We start from the raw sequence: 13,337 nt of genomic DNA, 5'->3' as shown, positions 1-13,337 counted from the left end.
TTAGGACTTTTACAAGTCCAGGGGGTACTGTCTCTCAGCAGTATCATCAGAACTCGAGGTAGAGGAGGCTTATCTTGAAAAAGATTTGAGGATATGGCATTTATACACCATATACTTGCAATGTTTGAAAAACAGAAATACATATGCAGAAGTATTTCTGGACAGAAAGGGGCAAAGACTATAAAAAGTTGTATTGACTTTGAGCATCATAAATTCTGCTTCAGGAAGCCAAGCGAGAAAACTCCTGTTGCAAAAGGGAACTATCTTTCATGAAAACCAAAGGACGACTCAGAGGGTAGTAATAAGTTACCAACAGGAGGAGCACAGAGTCTTGGGGAATTAATCCCAGACCTGAAACATTACCAAGGAAATTCAAGCATTTTTCCAGTAGGATTTAAGAATTGCTCCTTAGTGCCTCCCTGTTTCCTCCCTTTTAAATAGAAATGTCTATCAGTTACTCTATATCTGTCCTTTCACCAAATTTTGGGAGTATAAGAGGCGAATTGTTCCTTTAGTTTCACAAGTCTATAGAGGAAAGGGACTAAATTCATGGTGCTCTAATAAGCTGCACAGAGGATTCTCATGCACACTTGAATATGGTTTAGTGGGATTTTGAGATGCTTTAGTAGGATGAGCTAATTGAATGCCTTGGGAAGGGATGAATTTTTTTGCACATGGAGGGAATGCAAATCACTTATGATCAGAGGACATTATGCCTACTGATGGTTAGAATGTCTACAAATGATTTGATGCTTCTCCCTTTGAGTATGGACTGGACTTAATGATTTGCTTCTTATGAATAGGATATGATAGAAGTGATGGTATGTCATTTTCAAGATTAGGTTATAAAAAGACCATAGCTTAATGACTGAGTGCACTCTTTGTTGATTTCCCTAGTCTGAAGGGACACAGACTAAGCAGCCTTATGGAGAAGTCCATGTGGAAAATTTCCTGCCACATGGCACTGAAAACAGTATCTCCACCTATATTTAAGTCTTCAGAACTTATAACCCTGGCCAAGAGTTTGGCAACTATCATATGAGAGCTCCTGAGCCAGAAATATCTAGCTTAGTTATTTCTGGATTTCTGATCCTCAGAAACCATGTGAGATAATACCTGTCTGTTGTCTGAAGCTGCTGAGTTTGTTAGGCAAGAACAGGTAGTTATTACATTCTCTAAGCACTCCCTCCTCTGGTGGATTCTATCCTGCAAATTCTAATCACTTGCTCTGTTTCTTCAAGTCAGCTAATCTTCATGGCTCTGTCTGGATTTCCCTTTTCTGTGTTGAAGCCTAGAAATTGTCTCCAGGTAATAAGATGGGAAAATTGTAGTGATCACCTATTTTCTTCCCTCCTCACCTATCACCATCCTAGGCTGCTGCTTCTCTAATCCCTAAAAACTGTTGTTTACATTTTGTCTGTTTTTAGTAATTGCTTAACGTGAGAGTTAAATCTAATTCTTGCTACTCTGTCATGGCCAGAACAAACTTATGTTTTGATGTCGATTTAGATGTGAATGCTACTAGAAGTGGGTATCCTCAAGCAACTCTGTGAAAGGGTTCTTTGTATTTTCTCAATATTTAAGGTTTTCTGGGGGGAAAACACATTTAAGATTAGCTTTCAGTTGTGAGAGGCTGAGAGCCAGTGAATGAAGAGAGTGAGGAAGGGCTCAAGTCATCAAAGCCAACTTTTTATATAAAGAAGAATGGGTTATAAAATGCAACATGTGAGCACCTTGTGCATAAGAACAGTTGGTTTCACTTATTCTGATGCTTTGTCACTTTCCTCTGCCCTACATAAGCAGTGCTTGGTGGATGCTAGCTACCATCTGGTGACATATGTAGTGACCTGTCTTAACAAACATATTTTTCCCAGCTGCTCTTTTCTTCTTTCTGAGGTTGGTAATGCACACACATGCCATAGCTCTGCCTTTTCTCTTCTATTACACCATATATAATTTACTCATTTCCCAATCAGGCTAGTTCTTTCTTTTACATACATGTGCACACAAACTTACTTTTGCTTGCACATCTAAGTCTCTGCTAGATTGGGCACAAAAACTTCCCCAGATCATTTTTTTCTCAGTCTTCTATTATTTGCAAACCAAATCATGCTAATAGTATCTGATCATCAACAGAGCTAACTTTATCATTCTGAATCAGAGAATTTGAATTGGAATACAATATCATACAGAAATCAATTTCTACCATCTACTAAAGCATCTTAAATAATCTTTTGAGAAATTTCTCACTGATTCAGTGTAAATCAGATTAATCATAGAATTAAGCAGGGTGATGTAAAAAGGTATTCCTGTCTTTCAAAAAAAACTAGAGGTCCAGTAGGAGAAACATGTACACAGACATTACATCCCAAATGATTTGTAAGTCTTTGTAATTCTACAAATAAATTATAACTGTATTTCAAATAGGAGAAAAGAATAGAGCTAGCTGAGAATTAAACCTGTCTGTAACAATCACGATTAACCTCGACCATGGGAGATTAGCAGGGACATGAAGGGGGAGGGGGCGATGAAAGCAGAGGCGGAAATTTGCATATCCAACCTCTGCTTATGAGTGTATTTAATTTAATCATATAGGACCCAGCTTTAAGGAATCACAAATATATCCCAGTAAAAACATACACTTTCATGTTCATTCCTTCTACAATGATACATCTTTTTTGGTTGTTGTTAAAATTAAAGAAGAATTATTTTATTCAGTATACATGGTTTAGTGGAAATGTCTCATTGATACTATCCTTCCACCTTAAGAACTGGGTAAATTTCTTAAAAATAAACTGCGTGTAATTTATTGCCTAGTTTTCATTCTGATAATTGAGTTTCATAAGAAAGACTGTGTAGGCTTCTGAGTAACCTATATATTTCTTGAAAGTCTGGAAACCCACATTTCAGTTACTCCTTTGTAGAAACTTTACAAGACAGATTTAGAGATAGAACAGTCTTGACAAACACACCTAGAGTGTCTTCATGTTTGTTTTAAACTCTGGTCTACTCAAAGTATTCTAGGATTCAGCTTATTCAAACAATGGCTTTCTTTTGAAATAAGATCATCTGCCTCAGTAAGAGGCATGGTAGTCACCTTTGACTCCAGAAACAGAAGGTACAACAACAAAGGATGTGGGGAACCAGCTTCAGTGCAGGAATTTTTTATAACTAATTTGCATTAACTCTCATTTCTAGGTCTCTGGTCATGGCCAAAAGACACAAATGGTAGATAAGCTAAATTATCCTTGTGTCTGATGTGACTAAGGGAGAGATATAGAAAGGATAATAGGTACCTTGAAGAGCTAAAACAAAGCAGTAAGGTTGTATTTCCCTCCAAAAGGCAGCTATTTTATATTTATATAGATATAAAAATAAGTAAATGTATAATATCTCACTCAAAAAAGTACAAAGGCAAAATAATCTCACCTGGTCTGACATCTTTAGCATCTATATTTAATGTCATTCCCCCTAATGTTGCCTCCATTAGTAATGGTGCTATGTATAGATGCGTGTGTGTGTTTCTGCGCGCCAGGGTTGGGGGCGAGAGGGGAGGGACGGTTAGGAAAATTGATAGTACTGATGAAGTGGAAACTGGAAGAATAAGGTGGGATAGGGACTGAGAAATGTCAGGGTGTCTAATGTCCTTTGAAGCACACTCCATGACGAATTACATTATTTCCAGGCTTGAAAACTCCCAGAGACAAAGATGGGGAGACAAACCAAAGTTCTTTGGAAAATGGGGCCTCAGCTTTGTACTCAAGTCTGTGCTAAGTTTTGCTTTGTGTGCTGCGCAGATGGGGAAGAACTGGACAAAAGGAGCTGCAGATTTAGAGGGTGGGATTGGAAGGGGGCGGCACTTCTACCTGCACACACCTCAGCCGGGGATCTAGGGGGCGGTGTAAAGATGCAAATCCGCTCTCCAAGACTGGCCAATCGGGAGTCAGGTGAGGGAGTTTGGGTCCCCACCCCATCGCTACTAGGTGTGCGAGCATGTGTGCGGTGTTCTGGGACCTTTGTCCCACAAAGTCACACTTGGCGGGCATCCCGTGGCCCCTTTTTCTTTGTGATCTGCTTGAATCTCTTTTCTCCACACCCACCTCCTGAATGGTGTCTCCCTCCACCCCCCCAACCCCCCGCCCGCACCAATTACCTCCTATATTGCTGCCTGTGAAATCCTTTAGCACTTGGGAGGAGAGCGCAGTAGCTTGGCACACCAGGTTGCTGAGGCTGCTGCGCAGTCGGGGAGTCTGGGCTCAGACACCAGGACTCTCCAGCCCGCGCGCGTAGCAGTCCCGCCTGTCCTCAGGCAGCACTGCCCTCCCCGTGCCTCCTGGCTCTCAGCTGATGGTGGGTCTGTTTTGTGGGTCTCCGGATCTAGCCTGCTTGGCCTGGGAAATTCCTACAACATCCAGAACACAGAAAATAGACTCATCACCTAATTCGCCTGGGACCTGAGTTTGCGGGGGCGCTGCCTGCCCCCGCTCCTCCTCCCCACAACACCCCGCCCGTGCTCAGGCAGCCTCTAGGAGTCACACAGCAAACCACCCCCCCCCCCCAATAGCAGACAAAGGGCTTGGGCAAACTCACCGCTCGGCCTCCTTGCGCTCCGGGAGGCAGCAGCGCCAGGGTGGATCGTGCAAGGAGGTGCGCGCTGGGCTAGGAGCTGGGGGCCGCGGGAGCATTGTATGGGGAAGGGCAGCAAGATGCGCCCGACTCTGACTCACATCTGCTACTGCTACCTTTTTTACCAGCTGGGAGTATTTTCGAATGGGATCGTTTCAGGTAAGTTCTTGAGTGGCTTTCGGCTTTCTCACTCCCCCAGCAGAGACCTAGAACTCGTGGGTAGGCAGAGTTGGTGCAATTTGTGCATGGTAGCAGTGCTCAGTGGGTAGCAATAAAAACCAGCGTGCTGGTGCGGGTGAGCCGGTCTTGCTTAGAAGTCAAGCGGACTTTTACCCTCCTCGTTTTAAACGTGTTGAAATAATTTGTTTTCCTCTCATGTGAGTAGTAATATTTGCAAAGGGATGTTTAAAGCACCTGGAGGAAAATTGAGAATTATACCAATTAATAATGTTTTACTTTGACATACACTTACGAAAATAATTTTATTGTGCTGAAGTCTTTGCTCTAGTTTTCCTTGCAATAACTTAGTGCTGTCACCAAAATTTGCTGACCCATTTCGTCTGCCTCCTCCACCCCAAATAATCGTACTTTTATTTTGAAAATGCTAGAGTCTGTAATCTGATCGCAAGGCTTCAGGGGTTACAAGAGTTTCTGGGCTAGACGGGTGGTCTCCGTCGGTAAAGCAAGCATCTTGTATCCTTAATGGAGTGAGAACCTGCAAATGCCTGTGCTTACTAGGACACTTTAAGCCGAGCACTTCTCTGTCTGCCCCGCCCGCAGGGCTACATTTCGCCCCCGAACACGAGGAGTGGGAAGTCGTGTTTCCTGCACTCTGGCGCCGGGAGTCAGTGGAAGCAACTGCAGGCGGCAGCGGGGGCAGCGCGGACCTGAGTTGGGTGCGTGGTGTTGCGGGCGGCAGGGTCCAGGCTGCTGGCAGCTCTCGAGAGGTGCGCTCTGTGGCCCCCGCACCGCTGGAGGAGCCTTCAGAGGGCCAGTCTGAACCCCAGCCCCGGCCCCCACCACCTGCCGGGGTGGAGGAGGATGAGGAACTGGAATCGCAAGAATTGCCTCCGGGATCCAATGGGGCTGCCACCCTGCCTCCGGGTGCCGCAGCCTCGTGGCAGCCACTGCTGTCCCCACAGCCGCCCCCATCCCCGCCTCCAGCTCAGCAAGCCCAGCATGATGGCGATGAAGTATTGCTGCGGATCCCGGCCTTCTCCAGGGACCTATATCTGCTACTCAGGAGAGATGGCCGCTTCCTGGCAAGGGGCTTTGCAGTAGAACAGTGGCCGATTCTGGGCCCTGGCCCCACCTGGGCAGCAGCTGTCCTGCGTCCTCCCGCGCCACCAGACACCGCCTGCTTCTATACTGGGGCGGTTCTGGGGCACCCTGGTTCTCTGGCCTCTTTCAGCACTTGTGGAGGTGGCCTGGTAAGTTCTTCACCTCTCCCTCCCCCCATTTCTCCTTAGACCAAGCTGATTTGTATGCACCTCTTCCACTAGCAAAGTACTCCCACTGGACTGCATCCCACTTAGCACCACCCTGGAGTTTAGGCAGTTTGCCTCTGATGTCCTAACTCCAGGGCAGTCAGTGAAAGGGAAGGCTAATTGGAGGGATAGCTAGCCTTATCTTTGTAGGTGATTCAGAGTTTCTTCCGCATATGTGGAATAATCACCTTGTAACTTTTTCCCACTGGTTCTTATTTCTGTTCACCAGTATTTTCCAAAATGAGCCCACCACACTGTATTTTAGGAAACTGGAAGATACCAGTCTGGTTACTGCGGAATCTCTGTATTGGCCCCTAGTCCCAGTTCCTCATCTATTATCTTGTATGTTTTTTAAATGTCTTACTTCAAAGTTGTCAGAGCAGTTCTCTAGGGAATTACCTTTGACAGCTGTCTGGAATTGAAACACATGCACAACCAGCCTGGACACCTGTTCACCATTCAGGGATTGAGGAGTGAGTTGGAAGAATGGGAGCTGTTGACTAAGGGATGAAATTAGAATCCAATCAGCATGCAAAGGGTGATGGGTCTATCTGTTGTTTACCATTTTGTCTACTAAGCTTTCCATTTCATTTGGCAATTGGCCTTTTTCTTCTGTCTACCTCATGGAGGAAAGTTGCAAGGTGAGAGCCTTGCTAAAAGGTGTATTGGAATTAGAAAGTAAAAACGTGTGCTCTATCTCAGTGATAGAATTCATCATGTGCTTGTCCCCCCTTCTTGACCCAGGGGTTGGGATAATCATTACCTCCAATCATTTGGCCTTTATTGTGTGTTAAAATATATATAAGATCAAATTTACCATTTTGACTATCTGGCTGTATAGTTAGTGGCATTCACATTATTATGTAGCCATCATCACATGACCTTTGCTATTAGTTTAAGGCAAACTTCACAAAAACATTGTGATTTGTGGCTTCATTTTGTACTGGCCCTTCCATGAAATTCATAAGCACTTGTCTGAATGCAACCTGCTCGTTTGGAGAAAAGTCCAGTAGTAACGGATAGCAGAAAATATCAGCACAATCAAAGCAATCCAAAGCCATTAAATGAACAAAAGATGGTTAAAAATCCAATCAAAATAAAACTGGAAATTTTTACCTATTTCTTTCTAAGGTCCCATAGTCAAATGATGTAAATTGCTGGACAGGGCTATATTTTACCAGATGCTCATAATGATGAATATTCAAATACGGACATTTTTAGCCATGAGCAAAAAAAAAAAAAAAAAAAAAAAAAAATTGGCATGGGATAATTACATGAAAGCTTTTAAAAATGTTTTCTGTGGAACTGATATTTGAACACTTCACTGGGGGAAACATTTTGTGGGGATTTCATTGTCCACTAGTTTTTGGCCAGGGGATTAACTAATTACATATAGAAAGTTCCTGGTGTGGTAGAAGCAATAGGGGATAAAGCGTTTCACTGTGTTGAAATGTAGACTTTGGGTCAGATTTTCCAAATGAGCTATGCCTTCTCTCCATACTTAAGGGAGCAAAGTTAGAATTATGAGTAGGTTTTTCATAGACTGAATAGGAGTTTCACATCCCTCCCTGTTTATCATGTTGGACTTATTCTCACTTTTCCTATTTGCCACATATGTATATGCTCTGAACTGGGAAGTCTTTGTTATTGAGGAAAACTGACATTGCCAGCAATACAGTGTAGCAGTCAGACTGAGCAAAAAGTTAGGCAAATAGCCAAAAAGGGTGGGTTTGTTACTTCAGACACTTTACCATGCCAGTCCTTTTCCTTTATGAGGGTGGATTAGGAAAGAGAGGGCATAATTTGTTATCTGAGCTCTGACATTGGCTTGTTCCCTGATGATTGACAAGTGCCTTACTTCTCTGGGCTTCAATTTTCATAAGTAGAGAGAGAGAATTGGATGATTTAATTTTAAAATTGGATAACAGAATTAAGAGTCTATTGGATATCAAATGTCAATAGGCCCCACATGAAGGGCTAAATGCCCTGACTTTTAAGGGCTCACAGATAGGTGAAGGACATCATATAAACGCAGATGTGATACTGTTAGTCACGAAACAATGACATACCAGCACAGTGAGTCAAACGCTCCATTCAAGGTAAAGTCCAGTTAGGGGAGTCAGGGAAGACTTCCCAAAGCAGACATTTTAACTGGATTTGGAACATGGGGAGGCTTTCTCAAGCTATTAAAAAGCTGAAGAGTATTTTTAGATAGAGGGAAGAGAATGAGTGAAGATGTGAAAGTGGGAATGAAAATAAAGTCTCCTGTGACTGAATTGGAAGTTGCATTAAGGGAGAATGTCTGGTGAGATCAGATGTCAAAAGCCTTGTCTGCCAGAGTATGGGCTTTACTGTCTAACTGCTGATTATCACAGGACTGCATTCTTGCTCCTCTGTATTTCCACTATCTTGGTATCCTATAATTCTAATATGAAGAATCATGATGTATTTACATGTGGTCTCATTATTTGTAAATGCAGCTGCCTTAGGTTTACAACAATTTTTTCTTTGCAGTTAAAGTTTTCAGATTGTCACTTAAAATATATCACTAAGTGCATCTCTCTTCACTTCTCTCAGTGGTTAGTTATGCCTACTGGTGCCTGAACTCCTCCACACCTTTGGGATTATTACATATTTAAATGGGTCCCAACGTGTCTAGCAAAAGAAACTGATCATCAACTCTCCACTATTGCAAAGTGATGAACATTTGCAAGATTGGCCAGTTCATTCTCCATATATCAATGTAACTTGTGCAGTAAAGAAAGACTCTAGAATGGGGATTTTTGGATAAAGGGTCAAGTTATGCCTCTGCAAATTACTTATTCTTTTGGTGTCTTATTTTCCCATTTTATAAACACACAGATTGTATGTGTGTATGTGGCAATAGATGCATGAAGTGCTATTACTATACGCTTCCCCTTAGTAGTCTCTAATATTGCAAAGTAATTTTATTTGCATCATGTATTAGACCTAAAAGACACACAAGTATAATAGTGTTAACCAGTGAAACATTTGTTCAACCACTCTTCTGAATAAGATGTTGCATAGATGAGAATACAAAAGAAGATGAAGAAGCCATGATTTGTTTCAAGGCGATTCCCCATCTTGCTTGCTAGTCTCCATTGTAAAGGGGGAAATACAGCTAACTGAAGTATGTACACCCATAGATATGCCCCCCCGATACTGTAATGGTGCATTTCTGTTTATTGCTTCATTTTTAACACATTTTACTTAGATCTTAGAAGACAATAAAAATCACTAAATGCAACACATTAGGTTTTAAATTACAGCTTCTAAAAATTAAAATACACTAAAGCAACAACTGAAATTTCATGTAAGAGCACAACCATTACTGGCAGGCAGGCCATTATAGCTGAAACAGAGCACAGAAGATGGTTGCTGAGATGTGGTTAGAGGTATAGGGTCACTGACAGGAAACACAGGGGGGTGTTTCTGGGTTTGGAAAAGAATGTCATGGATGATGATACACACATGTCGAGTTTAAGCCACCTTTGAGACATCTAAAAAGAGACTTTAAAGTAGGCACAACATTTAGAAAAAATATTCAGGCCCTTTGTAGGACACTGGGGGTGGGTCCTGGCCACAGAGAAAGCAATCCCTGCCCTTCTCCTGCCTCTGCCTTGCTTCCAGGCTGAGGCCAGCCTCCTTCATTTGCTTTGGGGTCTGGGGCCTCAGTGCACCACAAGCCCCTCAGTGTGGAGTGTGAAGGCAAAGATGGCTGCATCTAAGACAGAGGAATGGCCAGTTCCTCCCCTGTCCCCCCAGAGTTCTGAACTAGGGAAAAATATAGTATTACAATTATATTTGCTTAAAGTTAACATAATTTCTTTTATAAAGCACGTGCAAGCAATGGGCCAAGGTAAACTTTATCAGTACATACCTTGCCTATGGTTCTTTTTAGATAAACTATTAAAATAAATATTAGTAATATTTTTATTTTTACTTATTTTTTAAATTTTATTATTTTTTTACATCATTTTTCATTTTTGCACAATGCATGCAATTTCATCTTGGTTATAGTCCCCATACAATTCCCCTCCCCCCCATTTTGATCCTAACCCTTCCTCCCCTCCCACTACTGTGTCTCTGGTTTATAGTTGCTTGTTGATTTTGATTTTTACTTTATTATAATTAGACTTTTTCCTAGTCCTTTATTTGGGTTTTCTAAATTCCTGCTATGAGTGAGACCATCTGGTATTTGTCTTTTTCTTTGCTGAGCATGATCCCTTCCAGCTCCATCCACGGTGCTGCAAATTGCATGAGTGTATCTCTTTTGATTGCTGAGTAATATTCCATTGTGTATATGTACCACATCTTCTTGATCCAGTCATCTATTTTTGGGCATTTGGGTTGTTTCCATAGCTTAGCTGTTGTAAATAGTGCTGCTATAAACATAGGGGTGCAGGTACCATTTGGAATTAATGTTTCTGTGTTCTTTGGGTAAATACCTAGGAGTGGAATTGCTGGATTATATGGAAGCTCCATCTTTAGCAGGTTGAGGAATCTCCACACAGCTTTCCATAGTGGTTGGACCAGTTTGCACTCCCACCAGCAGTGTGGGATAGTTCCTTTTTTTCACATCCTCACCAACAAAAATGAATGTTAGTAACAGTTAGATAATTTTTCCAGAATGACAAAGATTTCTACTAGTATGTTTTTTTTATTTAATAAATTTTATTTTTATATTCCCCATACAATTGCAACCCCCCCATTCTGACCCCAGTCCCTCCCCCCCCACCCCCACCCCCCAAAAAGTGTCTCTGGTTCATAGTTTTTTATTGATTTTGATTTTCACTTTCTTATAGTTACTCATTTTCCTGGTCCCTTATTTAAGTTTTCTAGATTCCTGCTATGAGTGAGCCCATCCAGTATTTATCTTTTTCTTTTTGGCTTATTTCACTGAGCATGATCCCTTCCAGCGCCATCCATGTTGCTGCAAATTGCATGTGTCTATCTTTTTTGAATGCTGAGGAATATTCCATGGTATATATGTACCACATCTTCTTGATCCAGTCATCTATTTTTGGGCATTTGGGCTGTTTCCAAAGCTTAGCTATTGTAAATAGTGCTGCTATAAACATAGGGGTGCAGGTGTTCTTTGGAATTGATGTTTCTGTGTCCTTTGGGTAAATACCTAGGAGTGGAATTGCTGGATCCTGTGGAAGCTCTATGTTTAGTAGGTCCAGAAATCTCCACACAGCTCTCCATAGTGGTTGGACCAGTCTGCACTCCCACCAACAGTGCAGAAGAGTTCCTTTTTCTCCACAACCTTGCCAACATATGTTGTTGCTAGTTTTTTTAACTTGTGCCATTCTCACTGGTGTAAGATAGTATCTCATGGTAGTTTTGATTTGCATTTCCCTGATTGCAAGTGATGTTGAACATTTTTTCATATGCCTGTTGGCCATTCGCATTTCCTCTTCAGAGAAGTTTCTTTTTAGCTTTTCTGCCCATTTTTTGATGGGATTATTTTCTTTGTTGTTGTTGAGTCTTATCAGCTCTTTGCAGATTTTTGTGATCAGTCCTTTATCATTAGTGTTGGGTGCAAAAAGGTTCTCCCAGTTGGTGGGGTTTCTCTTTGTTTTTGTTATTGTCTCTTTTGCTGTGCAGAAGCTCTTTAATTTGATGTAGTCCCAGCTGTTTATCTTTGCCTTCACTATCACTGCTTTGGGTGATGTGTCTGTAAAGATGTCTTTGAGGTGCAAATCACGTAGTGTTTTGCCTATATTTCCTTCTATGTATTTTATGGTTTCAGGTCTTATGTCTAGTTCTTTAATCCATTTTGAGTTGATTTTTGTGTATGGTGTGAGGTAGTGGTCAAGCTTCATTCTTTTGCATGTAGCGACTCAGTTTTCCCAGCACCATTTATTGAACAAACTTTCTTTGCTCCAATGCATAGTCTTTGCTCCTTTGTCAAAGATTAGTTGACCATAAATCTGTGGGTTTATTTCTGGATTTTCTATTCGATTCCATTGGTCTGTATGTCTGTTCTTGTTCCAATACCATGCAGTTTTGATGAGTATGGCTTTGTAGTATAGTTTGAAGTCTGGGAGTGTGATGCCTCCATTCCCTTCTTTTTTTTTTCAGGAGAGCTTTGGCAATTCGGGGTTTTTTGTGATTCCATATGAATTTCATCAATAATTGTTCTATTTCTTTGAAGAATGACATTGAAATTTTGATTGGAATAGCATTGAATCTGTATATTGCTTTCGGTAGGATGGCCATTTTAATAATGTTTATGCTCCCAATCCATGAGCAGGGGATGTTTTTCCATTTCTTTGTGTCTTCTTCTGTTTCTTTTAACAGTGTTTTATAGTTTTCTTTGTATAGGTCCTTTACCTCTTTTGTTAGATTAATTCCCAAATATTTGATTTTTTTTTGTTTCAATAATAAAAGGGATGGTTTTTTTAATTTCTTCTTCTTCAGATTTATTGTTTGTGTACAGGAAGGCTACTGACTTCTGCGTGTTGATTTTGTTTCCTGCCACTTTACTGAACTGATTGATGAGTTGAATTAGTTTTTCTGTGGAGTTTTTGGGGTTCTCTATGTATATTATCATATCATCTGCAAATAGTGATAGTTTGACTTCTTCTTTTCCTATTTGGATTCCTTGTATGTCTTTCTCTTGTCTTATTGCTCTGGCTAGGACTTCCAGTATTATATTGAAAAGCAGTGGTGAAAGTGGACATCCTTGTCTTGTTCCAGATCTTAATGGAATTGCTTTCAGCTTTTCACCATTGAGAATAATAGTGGCTGTTGACTTGTCATATATGGCCTTTATGATGTTGAGGTACGTCCCTTGTATCCCAAGAATTTCAAGGGCTTTTATCATGAATGGGTTTTGCACTTTGTCGAAAGCTTTCTCAGCATCTATTGATATTATCATATGGTTTTTATATTTCTTTTTGTTGATGTGTTGGATAACGTTGATTGATTTTCGGATGTTAAACCATCCTTGTGTCCCTGGAATGAATCCTACTTGGTCGTGGTGAATTATCTTATGGATACACTGTTGGATTCTGATAGCTAAAATTTTATTGAGGATTTTTGCGTCAGTGTTCATTAGGGAGATTGGCCTGTAGTTTTCCTTTTTTGTGTTGTCCTTGTTCGGTTTTGGTATTAGTGAAATGTTAGCTTCATAGAACATGTTTGGTATTGTCCCTTCCTTCTCAATTTTTTGGAAGAGTTTGTGAAGGACAGGCA

General features: G+C 41.2%; 1 protein-coding gene and 1 long non-coding RNA gene across 5 annotated transcripts in view; one reads left to right on the top strand and one right to left on the bottom strand.

Annotated features, from left to right (window-relative positions):
- Positions 1-4,698, bottom strand: part of LOC129145640 (uncharacterized) — an 89,992-nt gene extending 85,294 nt beyond the window's left edge. Inside the window, exons 1-2 of the long non-coding RNA XR_008551486.1 lie at positions 4,591-4,698; positions 4,154-4,402 (exon numbers count right to left, since the gene is read on the bottom strand). This is a non-coding gene — a long non-coding RNA (uncharacterized LOC129145640). The remainder of the gene's footprint in view (positions 1-4,153; positions 4,403-4,590) is intronic.
- The window catches only part of ADAMTS19 (ADAM metallopeptidase with thrombospondin type 1 motif 19), a 294,164-nt gene that overhangs the window by 61,818 nt on the left and 219,009 nt on the right, over positions 1-13,337 (top strand). For 2 of the 4 annotated variants that reach the window (XM_037509414.2, XM_037509413.2), the window contains exons 1-2: positions 4,201-4,785; positions 5,407-6,056. The exons of 1 other annotated variant lie outside the window; for it this stretch is intronic. In XM_037509414.2, coding sequence (XP_037365311.1) covers positions 4,689-4,785; positions 5,407-6,056 — 747 coding nt within the window. In that variant the 5' untranslated portion in view covers positions 4,201-4,688. Of the gene's footprint in view, positions 1-4,199; positions 4,786-5,406; positions 6,057-13,337 lie in introns of those variants that run through there. One more of the 4 variants, XM_037509412.2, reaches the window with a different exon arrangement.

This window comes from Talpa occidentalis, unplaced genomic scaffold (assembly GCF_014898055.3).
Source record: "Talpa occidentalis isolate TD23 unplaced genomic scaffold, MPIMG_talOcc4v2.1 talOcc4.13, whole genome shotgun sequence".
Taxonomy (NCBI): Eukaryota; Metazoa; Chordata; class Mammalia; order Eulipotyphla; family Talpidae; genus Talpa; species Talpa occidentalis.
This window is presented reverse-complemented; position numbering and strand designations above follow the sequence as displayed.